General features: G+C 39.7%; 1 protein-coding gene across 1 annotated transcript in view; it reads left to right on the top strand.

Annotated features, from left to right (window-relative positions):
* Positions 1-4,711: 4,711 nt before the first annotated feature.
* LOC126106453 (uncharacterized) overlaps positions 4,712-19,041 on the top strand; it is a 143,560-nt gene continuing 129,230 nt past the window's right edge. The window contains exon 1 of the mRNA XM_049912740.1: positions 4,712-5,473. Within this exon, the coding sequence (XP_049768697.1) occupies positions 4,889-5,473 (585 nt within the window). The 5' untranslated portion in view covers positions 4,712-4,888. The remainder of the gene's footprint in view (positions 5,474-19,041) is intronic.

The raw sequence follows: 19,041 nt of genomic DNA, 5'->3' as shown, positions 1-19,041 counted from the left end.
AACATAAAAATGTTAGTAGGCGGTTTTAACGCACAAATAGGAAGGGAGAAAAAATACCATGGAACAGTAGGCCTCTTCCCAGGTCACAAAAGAACTTCAAAAAATGGAGAAAGGCTTATAGAGGTATGTAGGCATTTCAACTTGAAAATAATGACAACACATTTCAAAAAGCTGAGCCGAAAAACTAAAACGTGGAGATCACCAAATCCACTTCTCGGAGAATTCCAAATTGACCATGTGGCTATCTCACTTCATTGTCAAGAAGAAATTCAAAACACTAAAGTGCTGAAAAGCCTTGATGTTGATTCAGACCACTATTTGACTACGATTAAATTCAGACCACTTCCATTTCGAAAAGAGAAGAAAACCTTTTACAAAATTCCAAAATATAACACAGAAACTTTAAAAAATGAAGAAATTAAACAACGGTTTCAAAGAGCATTGCACAAAGATAGCGATGGCATATCCACAATAAATAAGGAAGCGGGATGGGAGGAGATCAAAAACGAAATAGTTGAAATAGCAAAAGAAAATTGTCTCGTGAAAAGAGTAAGAAGACATCCATGGTGGGACAATGAATGTGATGAGAACCTGGAGAAGAGACAGAAATTGTGGCAGAAATGGAACTCAAGATCTTGACAATTTTAAAATCCAGAGAAGAGAAACAGCTAAGCTTTTCCGTAATAAAAAAAGAAGACAATTTCAGGATAACCTAGAACAGATTGAGGAAGACTTTAAAAGAAATAATTCTAGAGATTTCTACAAAACTTTTAGAAAACAGCTAACCAAATACCAATCCCCAAATTTATGTTTTAAAGATGAAGAGAACAAGCTAGGTTTGACAAACAAGACTAATTGTGAAATACTAGCAAAATATTTCGAGAATCTACTAAATTGTGAACCACCCAAAGATAAAATGAGTTTTGAAAACCACCGAAATACTAATACCGAGTCAAAACCTCCAGACGCTGAAGAAATAAAACACATAATACACAGTCTAAAAAACAATAAAGCCCCAGGTGAAGACTCCATAGTACCAGAAATCCTAAAAATAATGGATACCAACCTCCCACAAGTTTTGGAACATATGTTTAAGAAGATCTGGGACGAAGAAAGAATTCCTGAAGACTGGCAGTGTGCCCTGATACACCCACTACACAAAAAGGGGGATAAGATGAATGTTAATAATTATAGAGGGATCTCGCTACTACCAGTAGGATACAAAATTTTGTCAAGGAAATTACTTCAAATCGTGGAGCCAGTTCTGGATAAAAAAAATAGGTGAATATCAAGCAGGTTTTAGACAAGGTAGATCCTGTGTTGAACAAATATTTAACCTGAAAACACTAATTCGTTACAGAATCTCAAGAGGCCAGAGATTTGCAATAGTATTTGTAGATTTCAAAAAAGCATACGACTCGGTAGATAGAGAAACATTACTGAAAATATTGGAAGAATTTGGGGTCGATAAGAAAACAATTCAAATTATCAAACAGACGCTAACGAACAGTAAGGCCAAAGTTAAATTTATGGGTGAAATTTCAAGGAAGTTCGAAATTAAAACAGGTGTTAGACAAGGTGATGGTTTATCCCCAATCCTCTTCAACTGCGTACTGGAAAAGATATTGAGAATATGGAAAGAAGAACTCAAAGGCACCAAGAATGACATCAGAATTGGAACAAAAAAAGAAAAAATAGAAGTGGACTGTTTAGCTTTTGCAGACGATCTGGCAATAATTACAGAAAACGAAGAAATAGCTCAGAACTACTTGGAGAAACTACAAGAAGTTTCGGCCAGAGCTGGACTGCAGATTTCATTTGAAAAAACCGTGTATATGTCTAATCATAGAAATAACAAGAAAAATCTTATTACTAAATACGGCAATATTAAGAGAGTAGAAAAATTTAAGTATTTAGGTGAAATAATTCAAGTGAATGGTTTAGACAAGAGTGCAAACCAGGCGAGAGCAAGGAAACTGGAATTTGCTTTTCAAAAAACCAAAGACATATATAACAAAAAAAAAACATTTCGATTCAAGCTAAATTAAGACATTATAAAACTGTCATTAGACCAGAATGCCTGTATGCATCGGAGTGCCTAACTCTTAACAAAAAGGGGGAAATAGAAAACATGGAAAAGAAAGAAAGGAAAATTTTGAGAAAAATATTAGGACCGAGAAAGATTGGGGAAGAGTACAAGCTAAAGAGTAATAAGGAAATATACAAAACTATTGAGAAAGTGAGTGAGGCAATGCGTAAACGCAGACTAACGTTTTATGGTCACCTGTCGAGGATGGATGGAAACAGACTAACAAGAAAAGTGTTTGAACATAGTAACAGGAACGAAAAAACCAACAATAAATGGATACAGATGGTGAAAAAGGATTTGGCCTATTTTAATGTCACCCGTGAGTCAATCAGGGACAGGGAAAAGTTTAGACAAATAGTGAACGAAATTAAGTGTTTTCCAGAAGAAACGAAACTAAAGAATAATAACAGGAAATGGTCGGAAGAGCGGAGGAGGAACCACTCGAAAATGATGAGGAAATATTGGGAAGAGAGAAAAAAAGATCAAAAAGCCGGGCAAGTGAATTGTTGAACGTGGTCCAAAGATGGCCGAAATCGAAAGAAGAAGAAGAAGAAGAGAACAGAGCTAATGCCCACATTGTATATAAAGAAGAACATAAGTTGAGGTAGCAGTTCTAATTAAATCATATGTTAAGTGAAAAATCAGTTCTGATGGAGGATAGAAATACAGTTCTTTAATAGTTTATTAGTTATGGAAAAACCAAAAACAGTGGATAAAGTAAATCATTATTCTTTATAAATATTGTTGGATTTCTTTATATATTAACAGGGCAGTTAAATGAGAACTAGACACATGGGAAGTAAACTGATGATTATTTCAAGAATAATCACTATAACATTTAGCCCACTGTAGGTCAAAAACGTCAATAGCTTCACAGAAAAATCTGTGTGGTTGCCTATGGATCTATGATTGCATTCAGGAGTGCACCCTTCCCCCCCCCCCCATCCCACCTGTCTGAAGCATATTGATGGCCATGGCTATAGTTCTTCTGGGTTCTAACATCAAGTGTGGGGAGTGATCGAGACTGTGTAAGGGCTTCGCAACAAAACTTCTGCAGTCTACTCATATGTGGGGCCACATGTTAACAAGGTTGTGTCTAGTATACTGGGAAAGTTTCATTGGGAAGCCCTTAGTCATTTTCCATAAACCTGAACCCTCCCATGCAATTTCGATGTTTTTGAATGCTAGAAGAACGACAGTTATGGCTGTCAATTTTCTTCAGATGAGGTGGTGCAATCCTAAGTACAAACATGGATCCATAGGCAATTGCAAATATTTTTCCATGCAGGCGTTGACTGTCTTGCCTGAAAGCATGATAAATGTGTTAACAGTTATGGTGATCACTTTTGAAATAAGAAAACAATTCACTTACTTTTTTCTACCTCACCCATTTTCATTTGACTGTCTCTTAAAAGTTTTTTCCTTAGCAAACATATGTCGATGTTTTAAAATGATTTTTTACTTCTCAGCATACTACAACACAAAAGTGGTCAAGAATACATGGCATGAAGTTTATTCTGGCGATAAATTACCTTTATCGTCATTACCTTCCTCACTTCTGATACTCTACTCTACTCCGACTTTTTGTATCATGGATGGTATCTCGTTGCCTCACTATCACTGTTGGGGCTTTGGCTTAAGCGAATTGACAGGACTCGATACGAGGTCCAGCATGAATATACCTTGGCATGACGGTGATGTGACGTGATGTAACATGACGGTCCTTTGACGTTTAGTATGAATTGGCCTTTACAGATTTTTTGTTCTAGTTGTGCAAGAAAATGTTTCGTTTTTTAATAGATAGGGAAATTAACAGTGAATCGTAATTGTTTTTCCTTTCAGTGAGAATTTTCTTTATTTTCTCATATAAAACCGATGACTGTTCTGCAGTAATATGTCTGTCAGCAACATCACACTCTCAGTTTCAATATTTTTTAAATCCACTTAGTCAGTTCAAACGATATTTGTTACAAATATGTGATTATACGGTGTCTCTGAATGATACAGTGATATTTATATCTCGCTGTTTAAGAAAATCTTATCACTTTAGAACGTATTTACTTACTCTGTAAGGTACACATGCTGTACAGTGAGTCAATCGGTATGGTTGAAAATCATTTCGTATACCGCCATCAGTGTAGACGCTTTTTCATTGTAACCGGTCATATTCGAACACTAAAAGGTATCTACATTGCGATCATGGCACACGAAGTGTGTCCATTTATTTAAATAGTTGAAGACTAAGCGTAATGTTTTGGTACGATGCTAACTTCTCACGCGCTTGAACTAACGACTTAGGATCTGAGCTCTTGAATGAATCAGAGCAGAGAGCAGATCCATCTATCGGTAGTTGCTTGCTCGTAGGTGATGGTGACATTGTGCAAGAAAATAGAACACCTTTCAGGTTTCGTAACTTTCACGTAAGCTGGCACGACAGTGTGCAAGTAGAGTGTTTCCAGATGTACGTTAACTTACACGAGTAGGTAGTAGGAGGTGAGAGGATACACGAGCAAGAAATTCATGCCTGTGGTACCTGGGCTGCAAATAAGTATTTGTTTTATAGTCTTTGATTCTCAAACTCTTTGAACTATTTCCGGAGATCTTTGGTCAGCGAGTCTATGGATTAGAAAATGGATGTTGTGGGTCTGAGTGGTGTGTTTGGGAGACGATAGTTTATGTTTTACGGATTGTGGTTGGGGTCAACTAGTCAATTACTGAGTCCATTTTTGGCAAGTGAATGAGTGGGTGGTTCTGGTTTGCAACTACCGTGGACGGCAATGTGTAATACCACCACATACGATGGCAAATCTTCAGGCGCAAGCGACGCGAGTCTTGTTTCTCGATGGACAGGCAATAATATTGCAAAACGAAGCAGGAGACAATGCCTTCGGCGACCTAAACGCCGAACTGTTGCAACAGGCTTTACAAAGTGTTGGTGTAACACAGTCCGTCGATGACGGTGGCGCTGACACCGCGGTAGCCGCGGACGCTAGCTTTGTTGTTCCAACGAATGAGGCAACAGCGGTGGAGGTGGCGGAAGCACTTCCTACCACTCTGGAAGCAGGCGGTGCCAGTAATTTCAGGCTGATTTTCCAGAACGATGAGGAATCCCAGGGAGCTGTGCGATTCATGACCGAAGATGCTGAAGCTTTAGGCCTTAAAATATTTGTCGATGGAAGTGAAGTGAAACAAGAGCAACATCAACACGCTCAACAAGATGTGCAGACAAACAGTTTGACCGTGAGTGAGAATCAGGAACAACACTCAGAGCATGAGCAGCAACAGGTGGTGTTCACTACCCCGTCTGGTGAAGTTGCTGCTGTAGTGCCTTCGTTTGAAGGTTGTGAAGTCAAAGAAGATGATGGAACGACTACCCAATTCCAGGTACAAAATTTATTGCCGTTTCGTTTCGCTGATTGTCTTGCACATAATATGTGCCTGTTGATGTTCTGTAATTGTACTGTTTTATGTTTGAAACTTTTGGCTTTTACTAATAGAAATTCAGTAGTCTGGATCCATGCACATTCAGTATTATTTCCTGTGAAATAAGATGTGTCTGGTATCTCAAGAGTTTTCACATCCGTCGCATTGTTGTTTGATGGTTGGAAGGATATTGATTTGTAGGCTGGTTTCCCCATTATTATGCCCTACTCGTTATATACTCCTGAGTGTTGTTTTTTAGTATGTGTACGGAAGCCATCTGTGGTATGTCACTTTGTCTTTTCAATCAACTACTGATAACAAATTTCGGGCTTGCAGCCGGTCGTTGTTCAATACTTCGGCCCGAAATTTGTTTGAACAGTCAATTCGCCGGGAAAATTTTAAAATTCACAACTACTGATAAGCTTCGCTCCACAAATTTTGTCCATACTATTCTTGTTTTGATGTTAGACAGATGCGCACAGTTTATAACTAGTGTAATTGAGCACACAGTGTGTTATATATATATATATATATATATATATATGCAGTGATTCTACATGGTTGTAGCGCTCTCATTCCATTGTTGTAGAGAAATTGAAGATACCTTTGCATCCCTCACTGGTTTTTGATTGTAAAAGCAATGGTGCCTATTGTTGGCATTTCTTTAACACAGATTCAAGATTATTAGGTTTTAAAGCGTGAGTGTATTTACTGTGGTTCAATGCACGTCAAATATCTGGATGAAGGCCATGGTGATACCTTTAACAGATACTGTTCAGCATTGATATGTTACCATTGAACCTCTGCTGCATGTGTTAATGTTCAAGATGAGTATATTATTAAGAAAAGCAATGTACTTGATGATGTGCTGCACAATTGAAATTTGTGGTAGGCCCATAGGAAATTGAAACAGGAATGCATTCTAATTTTGTTGAAGAACTGCTCTCATATGCATACTTTCTTGAAGATAAGGCTGGCCTATAGAATATTTGTAGTATGATAAGATTCAAAATTTCAGAAACAGAATTGTTATTTTGTGTATTTGTGTTTTAGGTAATAAGCCTTAAATAAACTGAAAGAATGTCTTCCTGAGTGTGGCTACTTGTTGTACACTATATGTGCTTTATTTGGAAACAAAAGGGAATGGCAAAACACAACATGGGTACAAATTTTTGTTGCAACATTATGCATCTCCTGTTTTTACTAAAGACAACCTTTATGTGCAGGATGAATGTCGTTTTTCCTTCTGGTATTGTAATTTCCATCAGCATTGTTTCTGCAATGTGGGTTATTTACAACAAACTTCATGGGGAAATAAATACTCTGTGAAGCAGTAGTTAGAATGCTTAACTCCTTAAAGAGATGTCCAAAAGATGATAGTGAGTAGGCATATTCTTATAGTATGTTTTTGAGCATTCAGGACTTTTTCTTACAGATGTGTTGCCCCAGGACATTATTCCTTATGACATTATGAAATGAAAATTTGCCAACTTGCTGATTTGACTCTCTCTAAGATTTGAAATCATTCTAAGTGCAAATATAGCTGAACTAAGTTGTTTTAAGTTTTCCCGAATGAGTCATTTCCAGTTTAAATTCTCATCAGTATAGGCACCTAAGAATTCTGAAGTTTCCACCTTCATATTTCCTCAGCAAGTGTTACACTTGCCATTGCTGTAGTATCCCTAATGAGCAGAACTGAATATGTTGTGTCTTTTTAAAATTGAGGTACAGACCATTTGCAGAAAACAAGTCAGTGATACTTTTACAAAGTTTGTGTACCATTTCTTATGTTTCTTTATGTTTGCTTTGATTGATTACAATACTAGTGTCATCTACAAAATAACTAATTCTGCTTGTTGTGTATCAGATGGAAAAACATTTATATATGTGAGGAACAATAGCTGACCTAAGGTTAAGCCTTGGGGAATCCCATACACAATTTCTCGTGTCAGAACAATGTCCTCAGACTAAATTCATTGAATTGTTAAGTAGAACTTTCTATGTTCTTTTGGTTTAGTATGACGTAATCCATTGGTTGGTTGTACCGTCAATCCCATAAAACTACAGTTTATGTAGGAGAATATTGTGATTCACGCAGTCAAATGATTTACAAAGGTCACAGAAAATACCAACCGGCACCCTTTTTGATTTTTTAAAAATTTATGTATTATTATTTTTATTTTTTTATTTTTTTTGCTGGGTTGTGAGTCAATGTAAATGACATTATCAATAGAGCAACTCTTGAGAAATTCAAACTGAGATTCATGCAAGGTAGTATTGTTGCTGAGATGAGATACTATTCCAGAATACACCACCTTTTCGAAAATTTTGGAAAATGTCAGTAGGGAAAGTGGCCAATAGTTATTGACATCTCTCCTATCATGTTTCTTAAAGACAGCGAGTGTTCCTCATGGTCACTGTTCATGCAGTCTTCAGCACATCTCCTATTAAACATTCAAAAGTCCCATCGGATAAAAAAAAAAAAAAAAAGTCCAACTAGTTCAAGTCAGGGGGTCAGGGTCGCAACGGTATTGTCGAGCCATAACTGATACCCTTTGTCACTATATTCGACGTTATTATCGTGAGAGAGTTCAACAACTGTATACAAGTAGATATTTAAGGTATTCTCATTTATTGTTGTTCCATCTCAGTTGCACACATTTTTTATTTGATAACAGGTTTCAGTCATTCTGGATCATCTTCAGATCTAAGGAATTGCATCAGAAACCTGTCTTGCCTACTCAGAACAGCATATCAGAGTACTGTCAGTACCATGATCCGTTGTTCTGAGTAGACAAGATGGGTTGCTGATGAAATTCCTTTGGTATGAAAATGATTGAGAGTGACCGAAACAAATGATAAAATCAAACGTGGGTGATATATTACTTTGTCATTCACACGTCACTTGCAGTTTTTCAAAATAAATGTAGCATTAGTCATTAAAAGTGTTGTAACATTGGCATGAGCAATTTGTATGTGCGTCATATCAGGGAAAAGGTTGGTTTGTGGACCTATGTTTACTAGGATTATTTGCTTGTTTCATTGTCCTCTGTTTGTCCATTTTGTTTGTGTCTGTAATAGTCGGGAAATATGGAAGTGTCCGATTCCACTGATCAGCATTGACCCATGGCGGAAACGACCGTACACTACGATTCCAATATGACGCCTATGACATCATTACGTAAACATGACAACAAACACGAAAATACATTGAAAAACCAACACATGCAAGTTCCACAAAAAATGTAACAAAACTAACAGGACAAGTGTGGAAAGTAGGGGTTTTTTGGGTGGGGACAAAGTAAATATAAACAAATTTAGACACACACCACCATAACAAACCACACAAAACGACGAAAAAAACCTACAACACAAAACTCCCCAAATTCCACTAAATGCAATATCCTTTGGCATTGGACACTTCCCTTGACCTATATAGCTCAACAGCAGCTCCAGATCCCACAAATTGGAACCGAACACTTCCCTTGACTCGTATAGCTCAGCAGCAACTCCCGATACTGGAACAGCCACAACCACCCATTGGAATCAGTTACCTTCACCCACATAGGTCAACAGCGACTCCCACTGATCCACAGCCACCCACCCACGCAAACCACCCTAACTAACCACCTTCGGCCTGCACATCTTATTGATAGCCCCTTTAAAAAAAAAAAAAGCCCTCAGGGGTGCCCTTCCGTCAACAGTATTCATCTAAATGAGACTGAAGGTTAGAAGAGCACCTCTTCCCCCTCCCAAGAACTGACTTAAAGGCCCCCCACATACCTTCTATGGTATTCGTACAAGCCCCCATCTCATAATTTTTAAAGTCTAAACTATGGTTCACCACTAAATGACTGTACCCCGTCTCACCCAATCCCCTTCAAGAAGAAAAAGCATCAGAAACTACAGTAGAACCCGGTTCTATAAACTCCTCAATTAACCCCACTAATTCCCTCTTAGACCGTTAAACCGTTCCTCCACAACCCTAAAAACACATTCTGAACACCTACCCCCCACCCCGGTACAACAGCCCCCCACACCCAGAGACCAACCACAGACATACCCCTCTGATACTCCCTTTTCCCAAACTGTGACTCGTCCACCTCCACCACAACCCCAGGCCCACCCAACGTACCCCTGTACTTAATAAACTCGGAACATACTTCGCGACAAAACGAAAACCGGTCAAGCACACTGATCTCACTCACACCAGTCTTATGCACACAAAAACTTTGAGAGGATTTATAACAAAAGTAGTATGTCAACAGCACAATCTCGCGCATGCTCAACTTAGACTTCCCGAACCAGGAACCTCAACTATCCCTACGGCACTGCCACATATAACCGTCCCTGGTCCGAGACGCCGGAACTTATGCCAATGTCATATCATGCCCACAAACAGCGCACTTCACCACCTCCGCCGACAACCCAAACAGCTGCAGAAGTTTTATCAAATCCAACCGACTCGCCCCCATCATAGCATGCAAACATACACTATTAATTTTATCTGTCATATCGATATCTATCAAGAGCAGCAAAAAATCAATTTACTCATATTAACACACAACCTACAGCGAACAGCAGTACAATAACTTTCACACAAAAACATTAAATCGTTAACTCACTGAAAACAATTCCTCTCCACACAGAGCCAAAATGAGAACCAGCCAGAACAAGCAGTAACACCAAACCGGAGCCAATACACCACACAACACAAAACCCCGTAAACACACCACCAGAGGCACCATGAACAGCAACACGACACCTACAAACACGCTACACTCACAAACTAAACTCCGCGCCGTCGTGACGTAACACACCACGACAGCCTTACGTCACGGGTCAAAGCCGAGGGGTGGGATCGGACGCTTCGGTCGACCCATAGTCAGACATCATTTTGTGTCTGTAATAGTCAGACATCATTCATATAAATGATTTAGCAGGAGGTCTGAGAAGCCCTCTTAGACTGTTGGCAAAGGATACTGTTGTTTACCGCCTACTAAAGAATTGCAAAATGGTTTAGACAAGATACTGCAAAAATTTACGATGCATCCTAAACATTGAAAAGTGTGAAGTCATCCACAAGAGATCTAAAAAGATCTGCTAAATGTTGTTACATAAATTTGAAGTCTTTCTAACCAATTCAGTACCTACGGATTACAATTATGAACAAGTTAAACTGGAACCACCACATAGAAGACATTATATCGAAGACAAACCAAAGACTACATTTCATTGACAGAACACTTAAAAGGTGCAAGAAGTTACTAAATAGACTGCCTACATTGTACTTGTTCCTCCTTTTCTGGAGTGTTGTTGCACAGTATGGGACCTTTACCTGATAAGGCATCAATGGAGGACATCAAAAAATTTCAAAGTAGGGCAACTCGTACGGGAAATGATTGACAGTGGTTCATGGTACCAGCAGGAGCTTGCGGATTATGTATCTAGATGTAGGTTAGCAAGTTGGTATGGCACTCATTAAAACTAGAGTGATTTTCATTGTGCCAAGTTATTTTCAAAGATTTAGATCACCAACTTTCTCCTCACGATTTTCAAAATATTTTGTTGACATCCGCCTACATGGATAGAAATGATGATCATATTAAAATAAGAAAAATGGGAGCTCGCACAAAGAGATTTAAGTGACAATTTTTTTCCGCATGCTTTGTGAGGCTGAAATAGAAATGCTTTGAAAATAGTTCTGTGAACTGTTTGTCAAACAGCTAAGTGAGCAGTGCAAAGTAATGCTGTAGACATTGATGAACATATAAACCTTCTACTGATAATGGGACTGTTTAGGAATACAACATCTCAGAAATGGTGAGACCTGCTGTCTTGCTCCTTATCATTTTGCCAGTGACAAGTTACTGTGTGAGGCAAGTTGTGTTGATCTCACAAAGGAAACCTCAATAAATTTTAACACTTATTTAGGCATCGGATTAGTCATTCGGCCTTGCTTAACTTGAGTTTCAATTTGGCAGTTACATTACGGTAGCAAGAACTCTCTGTCTTACCTAGATTCAGAAACAACAGATGTAAATTTTGGGTCGACAGAAGCGTCCGATCCCACGCGTCGGCTTTGACCCGTGACGTAAGGGTGTTGTCGTGTGTGACGTCATGACGGCGCGGAGTTTGGTTTGAGTGTGGCTGTCTCCAGTTCTGTTTTATCTTATTTTAATTACTTTTCTGATCTGTTCGTTCTATCTCGTAAGATTATTTTTTTTTTTTTTTATTTCAAAACACTTATTACTAATTTTAATTATCTGTTTCCTCGAATTTCTGTTTTAGTTTATTACATTTATATTTCTGATCTGCTCGTTCTATCCCGTGAGATTTTTTTTTTAAAAGACAAAAAACACTAATCAGCTATTGAAGCATCTTTATCTTCTATGGGTTGCAGGGGTTACGACCCCTGGGGAGGTGGGTGGGTATTCATGCAAGGCTGTCTTCACTTACACGTTGTAGCTACGCAAGGCGTCTAAATTTGTTTATATTTGCCCCCCACCCAAAACACCCCATTTCCCGCGCTTGTCCCGTTAGTGTCATTAGGCTTCTTGTGGAAAGTGTATGTGTTTGTTTTTGTTTCCGCCATATTTGTGACATCATGAGTCAAAGCAGACGGGTGGGATCGGACGCTTCCGTATTTCCTAGATTTCAATTCGTCGCGTGGTGTGGTATATACTAGATCACTTGACAGATTGAGTAAAGCAAAGTTCTCCTTCTCCGCCACGGCGCGTTTCTTCTCCTGCGCCACCCAGCGGTTGCCGCCCCAGGTCATCATCCGTTTCGCTTGGCCGCACCGCTGGTAGCCGAACATCTGGCCGTTCACCGGTGGAGGGAGCTCCCCCTCCCGACCATCTTAACATGGTGGCCGATGAACCTATTGAAAAAATGGACGATGACTCTCCGCCTGTTGATAGCGGCAGCAGTGCTCGCTCGAAACCAGGCCCTCAGCGGCCTTCGAGGTGACCCCTTCTTGCTTCTCCTTTTTCTTTTTCTTCTCACGATGGCACTTCTTCATTTGAATATTCACAGAATTTGCTCCAACCGAGAGGACTTAAAGTTGCTGCTACACTTGCACTGTCCGCTCGTAGTAGCTCTCCAGGAAACGAAGCTACGCCCATGCGATCATATTGACTTGGCACACTATACCTCTGTGCATTTTGACCTACCTCCTGTGGCAGGTATTCCGGCTCTTGGAGGGGTTATGTTGTTGGTCCGGGATGATATCTACTACAATCCCATCACATTGCACACCGATCTGCAGGCAGTTGCCATCCGAATTACTCTCCCTACTTTCACATTTTCCATTTGTACTGTTTACACTCCATCGTCGTCTGCCGTTACTAGTGCAGACATGATGCAAATTATTGCTCAGCTACCTGCACCATTTTTGTTGACTAGAGACTTCAATGCCCACCATCCCCTTTGGGGCTCTCCAGCATCCTGCCCGAGAGGCTCCCTGTTAGCAGACCTTATCAACCACCTCAATCTTGTCTGCCTCAATACTGGTGCCCCTACTTTTCTTTCAGACGCAACTCACACCTATTCCCTTTTAGACCTCTATATCTGTACTACCCAACTTGCACGTCAGTTTGAGTGGTAAGCCCTTTCTGATACGTATTTGAGCGTCCACTTCCCTTGTGTTATCCATCTCCTGCATCAAACCCCATCTCCGTGCTCAACTAGTTGGAACATCTCCAAAGCAGACTGGAGGCTCTTCTCTTCCAGGGCGTCATTTCAGGATCAAAACTCAGCAAGCTGCGATAGTCAGGTCGCACACCTCACGGAAGTCATTCTCACTGCTGCTGAATATTCCATCCCTCACACTACTTCTTCTCCACGTCGCGTACCGGTCCCCTGGTGGACCACAGCATGTAGAGATGCTATATGTGCTCGTTGACGTGCTTTACGCACCTTTAAACGCCACCCTATGGTGGCAAATTGTATTAATTGTAAACGATTACGTGCGCAGTGTTGTCGTGTTATTAAAGAAAGCAAGAAAGCCAGCTGGGCTGCTTTCACAAGCTCCTTCGACAGTTTTACTCCTTCTTCTTTTGTCTGGGGTAGCCTGCGCCGGCTATCTGTTACTAAGGTCCACTCACCAGTTTCTGGCTTGACGGTCGCGAATGACGCCCTTGTGGCCCCTGAGGATGTCTCCAATGCCTCCGGCCGATTTTTCGCAGAAGTTTCGAGCTCTGCTCATTACCACCCTGCCTTCCTCCCCCGACATTTTCCTCGAATTTCTGTTTTAGTTTATTATATTTATATTTCTGATCTGCTCGTTCTATCCCGTGAGATTTTTTTTTTTTTATAGACAAAAAACACTAATCAGCTACTGAAGCATCTTTATCTTCTATGGGTTGCAGGGGTTACGACCCCTGGGGAGGTGGGTGGGTATTCATGCATGGCTGTCTTCACTTACACGTTGTAGCTACGCAAGGCGTCTAAATTTGTTTATATTTAGTTTGCCCCCCACCCAAAACACCCCATTTCCCGCACTTGTCCCGTTAGTGTCATTAGGCTTCTTGTGGAAAGTGTGTGTGTTTGTTTTTGTTTCCGCCATATTTGTGACGTCTCATGGGCCAAAGCAGACGGGTGGGATCGGACGCTTCCGTATTTCCTAGATTTTTTGCAGTTACAGAATTTCTATTTTATAAATGATGCTTAGCACTGAGGTACTTTGTATCCACACATGTGAAAAGCAAATTACTGAGAATGTTGAACAGTATGATACAAAAAGATAGATTTAGCCAGAGGGGGACACAGTCCTGTATGAAATTAGAATTATATATTAATACCTTCAGCTGCTGATGGGCTTTGATATGTATCAACGGGGACAGGTGAAAATGTGTGCCCTGACCTGGCTTGAACCCGGGATCTCCTGCTTACATTGCAGACGCTGTATGCATCTGAGCCACTGAGGGCACAGAGGATAGTGCGACTGCAGGGACTATCTCATGCACGCCTCCCATGAGACCCACATTCTCACCTCCACACATTACATTCATAGTGTCCCTACCCAACATACTCATTAATTGTGAAAGACATTCTTACCAAGTCACATTAGAGTTGGGGTAATATGTGTGCATCTGCACAGGAGGAGGAGGTCATGGCTGGTATTGCCAGAACTATATACTTATATGGATATGGTTTCTGTTCTTTCGGACATAGCACAGAAGCTACAATATAATTTCTAAATACAGAAAAGCCTTTAACATCAGTATGTTGTTTTTTGTCATTTTATTATAACAAGTTATACAAAAAATAATGTGTTTTCAAGACATCTTCAATGTGCCAGTGCTTTGAAGCTGTATATTATTACAGTATAAGCTACAATATAGAAACCATCAAATGATGTAATCCAAAGTGGTGTCTCTTAGAGTCTACTTGTGATGTAAATGTGATCTTGCATCTCATTTACCACATTCCTCTCAAATGAGCAAAAATCTATTGTACCTGATTCCACCTTTCATAATTGAAAGCATTGTGAAACATGAAATGACACATTCAGACGTCACAAAATTCTACCAGCTCATTTGTCCGCATTTGCTTTCGCATCCCATATGACGACGACATGAAGGATTCCTCACAACAAAAGTCTTCCTCACATATTGTTCTACAAATTGTATCTCTATTTTCAAATTCGGTAGCTTTATCCTAAAGCATTAGCTAATCCAGGGATGCAGCAATGCTGAAAAGCACATTTGTCATCTCACTGCAGTCTCCCAGCTACTTATACCATCAAATCATGTCATTATGATCAGTTCCTTGTGGTGTGACATCTATTGCCTGTATATTTGACACAGGAAGGATAACATAGCCACTTTATTTGTAAATATATTAATGTAACAAGTGCTTCTTGTTATTTATATACTTTCATTGCCTTGTGATGTGCAGTGGCAAAGTATGTCCATCCAGATATACATTCCACAAGTCACAGTAAAGTGCATGGTGAATGGGGCATTGTACCAGTATCATGAATTTTCTTTCCTATTCTATTCACAAATAGAGCAAATACTTCTGTTTTGCGCTCAGGTGACTGTTAGCTTTTCTTATGATACCTGATGATGATGATGTCCCATACTCCGAGGAGTGTGGGGGACGATGCGGGAGACCTGCACCGCCGCCTAGGCAAGGTCCTAGCAGAGGTGGTTTGCCATTGCCTTCCTCCAGCCATAATGGGGATGAATGATGTTGATGAAGACGACATACCACCACCCAGTCATCTGGAGGAAGTTTTCTTCAGATACAGGTTTTCTAAAATTAACGAACATTGTTCTGCTAGAAAAAAGGTTGCACATGCCTTCTATGAGTATTTCCCTTCTCTATTCTCAGATCCAAAGGAAATGATTTGTTGAAATTGCAAACAGGAAGAATTAACAAAATGATACTGATATGTTCTAGATGGGATACAAATAATGGAAAGAATAAACATAACCATTCATCTTATAGTTAAGAGGTAGACAGGCTTATAAGAAAGATAGAAATTGTTGCTACCCAGCTATCAGCATAACTTCCTTACATTTAATTCTACATTTATAATACGCAAACTAATGTGAAATGCATGGCAAAAGGTCTTCCCCATTATACCTGTTAGTTTCTTTCCATTCATTTGTGTATGGAGGGCTGGAATGGTGACTGCTGAACACTAGAATGGCAGAGTTTTTGACATTACTAAAATACCTGAAAGGGGTCATTTTGACCCATATAAATTATTTCCATATTTGACTTGAACAAATACTTTATTTTACTGTAGGTTAATCCCTAATTGCTTGTGAGATCCAATGATTATTAAACATTACTTACTTAGATTAGGAAATGAGACACTTAAAGTAGTAAAGGAGTTTTGCTATTTGGGGAGCAAAATAACTGATGATGGTCGAAGTAGAGAGGATATAAAATGTAGACTGGCAATGGCAAGGAAAGCGTTTCTGAAGAAGAGAAATTTGTTAACATCGAGTATAGATTTAAGTGTCAGGAAGTCATTTCTGAAAGTATTTGTATGGAGTGTAGCCATGTATGGAAGTGAAACATGGACGGTAAATAGTTTGGACAAGAAGAGAATAGAAGCTTTCGAAATGTGGCGCTACAGAAGAATGCTGAAGATTAGATGGGTAGATCACATAACTAATGAGGAAGTATTGAATAGGATTGGGGAAAAGAGAAGTTTGTGGCACAACTTGACCAGAAGAAGGGATCGGTTGGTAGGACATGTTCTGAGGCATCAAGGGATCACCAATTTAGTATTGGAGGGCAGCGTGGAGGGTAAAAATCGTAGGGGGAGACCAAGAGATGAATACACTAAGCAGATTCAGAAGGTTGTAGGTTGCAGTAGGTACTGGGAGATGAAGAAGCTTGCACAGGATAGAGTAGCATGGAGAGCTGCATCAAACCAGTCTCAGGGCTGAAGACCATAACAACAACAACAACTTACTTATTTCAACAATAAAAATATCTTACTGGCCATTACTCATGTTAACAACCTTCCTATATGCAGGCTTTCGTATGATACTAATTGTAGAATCTTCTAGGCACCCTTTGTGTATATCATTCATATTATATTAAAGTGTGTTGTACTTTTTACTCAGTTCACTGGGATCTTCTAGACTTGTTTACTCATTTAGCACTGATGACTTCTTTTTTACTTGCACATTTTCCTCATACGCCTTTGCGGCACTGTAAGACAGTTGTCAGTTGCCTTTGCAGAGACTGATTTCACACTTCTTCCACTTTAAGATAATTTTGGTCCAGTGTCCTTCGATTTTATCTGTTCTTCTTTCTGTCCTTTCGTTCCCTTGTGGTATGCGAATTGGTCATCTCCTACACACGGACTTTGTAGTATATTTATGAGGCATATGATCAGCTGTGTCCACCCCATATTTTCTTGCATTGTGAAATGCAGGTTTCTTCTTTCCTTCTCTGCTTATTACTACTTCGCATACAGTCGAGGTGCAGTCTGTATTGGAAGTCTGGTGCAGGTTTGTAGTGGATTGTTTTTCAGCATCTGGCTTCTTTACCTCGTGAGAAATTTCACAACAACTCTTTTCATTATATCAACTAGTGAAGTTTTCTTCCCTTTGAGCTTTTTAGCAAACTTTAGAACATGAAAAAGTTGTCTATCATCATGTTTCCTCTTTGATTTAGAAATGGGTCCATGAAACACAGAACCATGTCCTATTTGGGTGGTTACTTGTCTCTGTGTGTGTCCTTTCTTCTGTCATATTAGTAAGTATTACATATATGCTTTTTTGCTACATCGGAAGCAATCCAGAATTAGAGACCACATTTGTCAGGTTTTTTGGGCACGGTTGGAGTGAACCTCCATCTTGTTTTGGTTGGTAACTGTGGCTCATCAATGATTATATTTTCTCCAGGGCAGTAGGGAAAATACTGTTTTCCATTAACTTTCCCAAATTTCAGGTATGAAAGCAAATTTGTTAGCTGGTATGAAAGCAAATTTGTTAGCTCAGCTCAGGTTGATTTTTCATCAAAATGGAGAGAAATTGGAGAAGCTCCTGAAACCTGCCCCTTTGTGGCGAATGGAAGCCCTGAAGAATTGGACTAAAAACCATCCTCCGACATACATTTTGTACAAATGACACCCTGAGCATATGGGTGACAGCTATCGATTTTTCCAGTGACGTGGTCAAATCGTGTGTGTGTGTGTGTTTATTTTTTTATTCCCCCCCCCCCCCCCCCCCCCCTTCAACATTTGGTTGTATTTTGTTTCTTCATGAGCATAGCATTGCTTCATCAAAAATAAGGTGGAAGGCACTAGAGACAGAGTCGTCCACTTGTTGACGCGTAAGTAGTGGGACCTCCTCTCTCCTTTAGAACATACGGAGCTGACCTCCTCCTAGAAGGTGACAGATTTGAAGTCTCCCACTACATTCCATCCCTGGTGATAATCTGAGCTTACAGAAGCATCCGATTCCACCCATCTGCTTTGACCCATTAGTCACCAATATGCAGAAACAACCATTCTCAACATCTCTAGTATGACACCTATGGCGTCATTACATAAATACAACAACAAACACAAAAATACGTATAAAAACCAACAAACACATCTCCCTCCAAAAATATAATCAAACTAACGGTACCAGTGTGGCAAATTGGGGGTTTTTGCATCGGACAAACTAAGTATAAACACTTACGGACACACACCGCTATTCCAAACAACACAAAACAACGACAGAAAAACACCACAACATTCCCAAATTCCGCTACACTTACAATATCAACAGGATTCGGTCATTTCCCTTACCTGTATAGCTGAACAACAATTGTCGTTACCACAAAATAAAAACCAAACACTCACAAAATTATAATCACACCGTAGCTTTTGATACCACAAAACCAACACCTAAAACAACAAAAATTGGAATCTGACACTTCCCGTGACGTATATAGGTCAACAGCAACTCACGATACCGAAACACACATAGCTACGACGACACATAGGAATCAGACACTTCCCTTGACATATATAGCTCAAATACATCAGACGATACCAAAAAGAT

The sequence above is a fragment of the Schistocerca cancellata genome, chromosome 10 (assembly GCF_023864275.1).
Source record: "Schistocerca cancellata isolate TAMUIC-IGC-003103 chromosome 10, iqSchCanc2.1, whole genome shotgun sequence".
NCBI classification, from domain to species: domain Eukaryota; kingdom Metazoa; phylum Arthropoda; class Insecta; order Orthoptera; family Acrididae; genus Schistocerca; species Schistocerca cancellata.
This window is presented reverse-complemented; position numbering and strand designations above follow the sequence as displayed.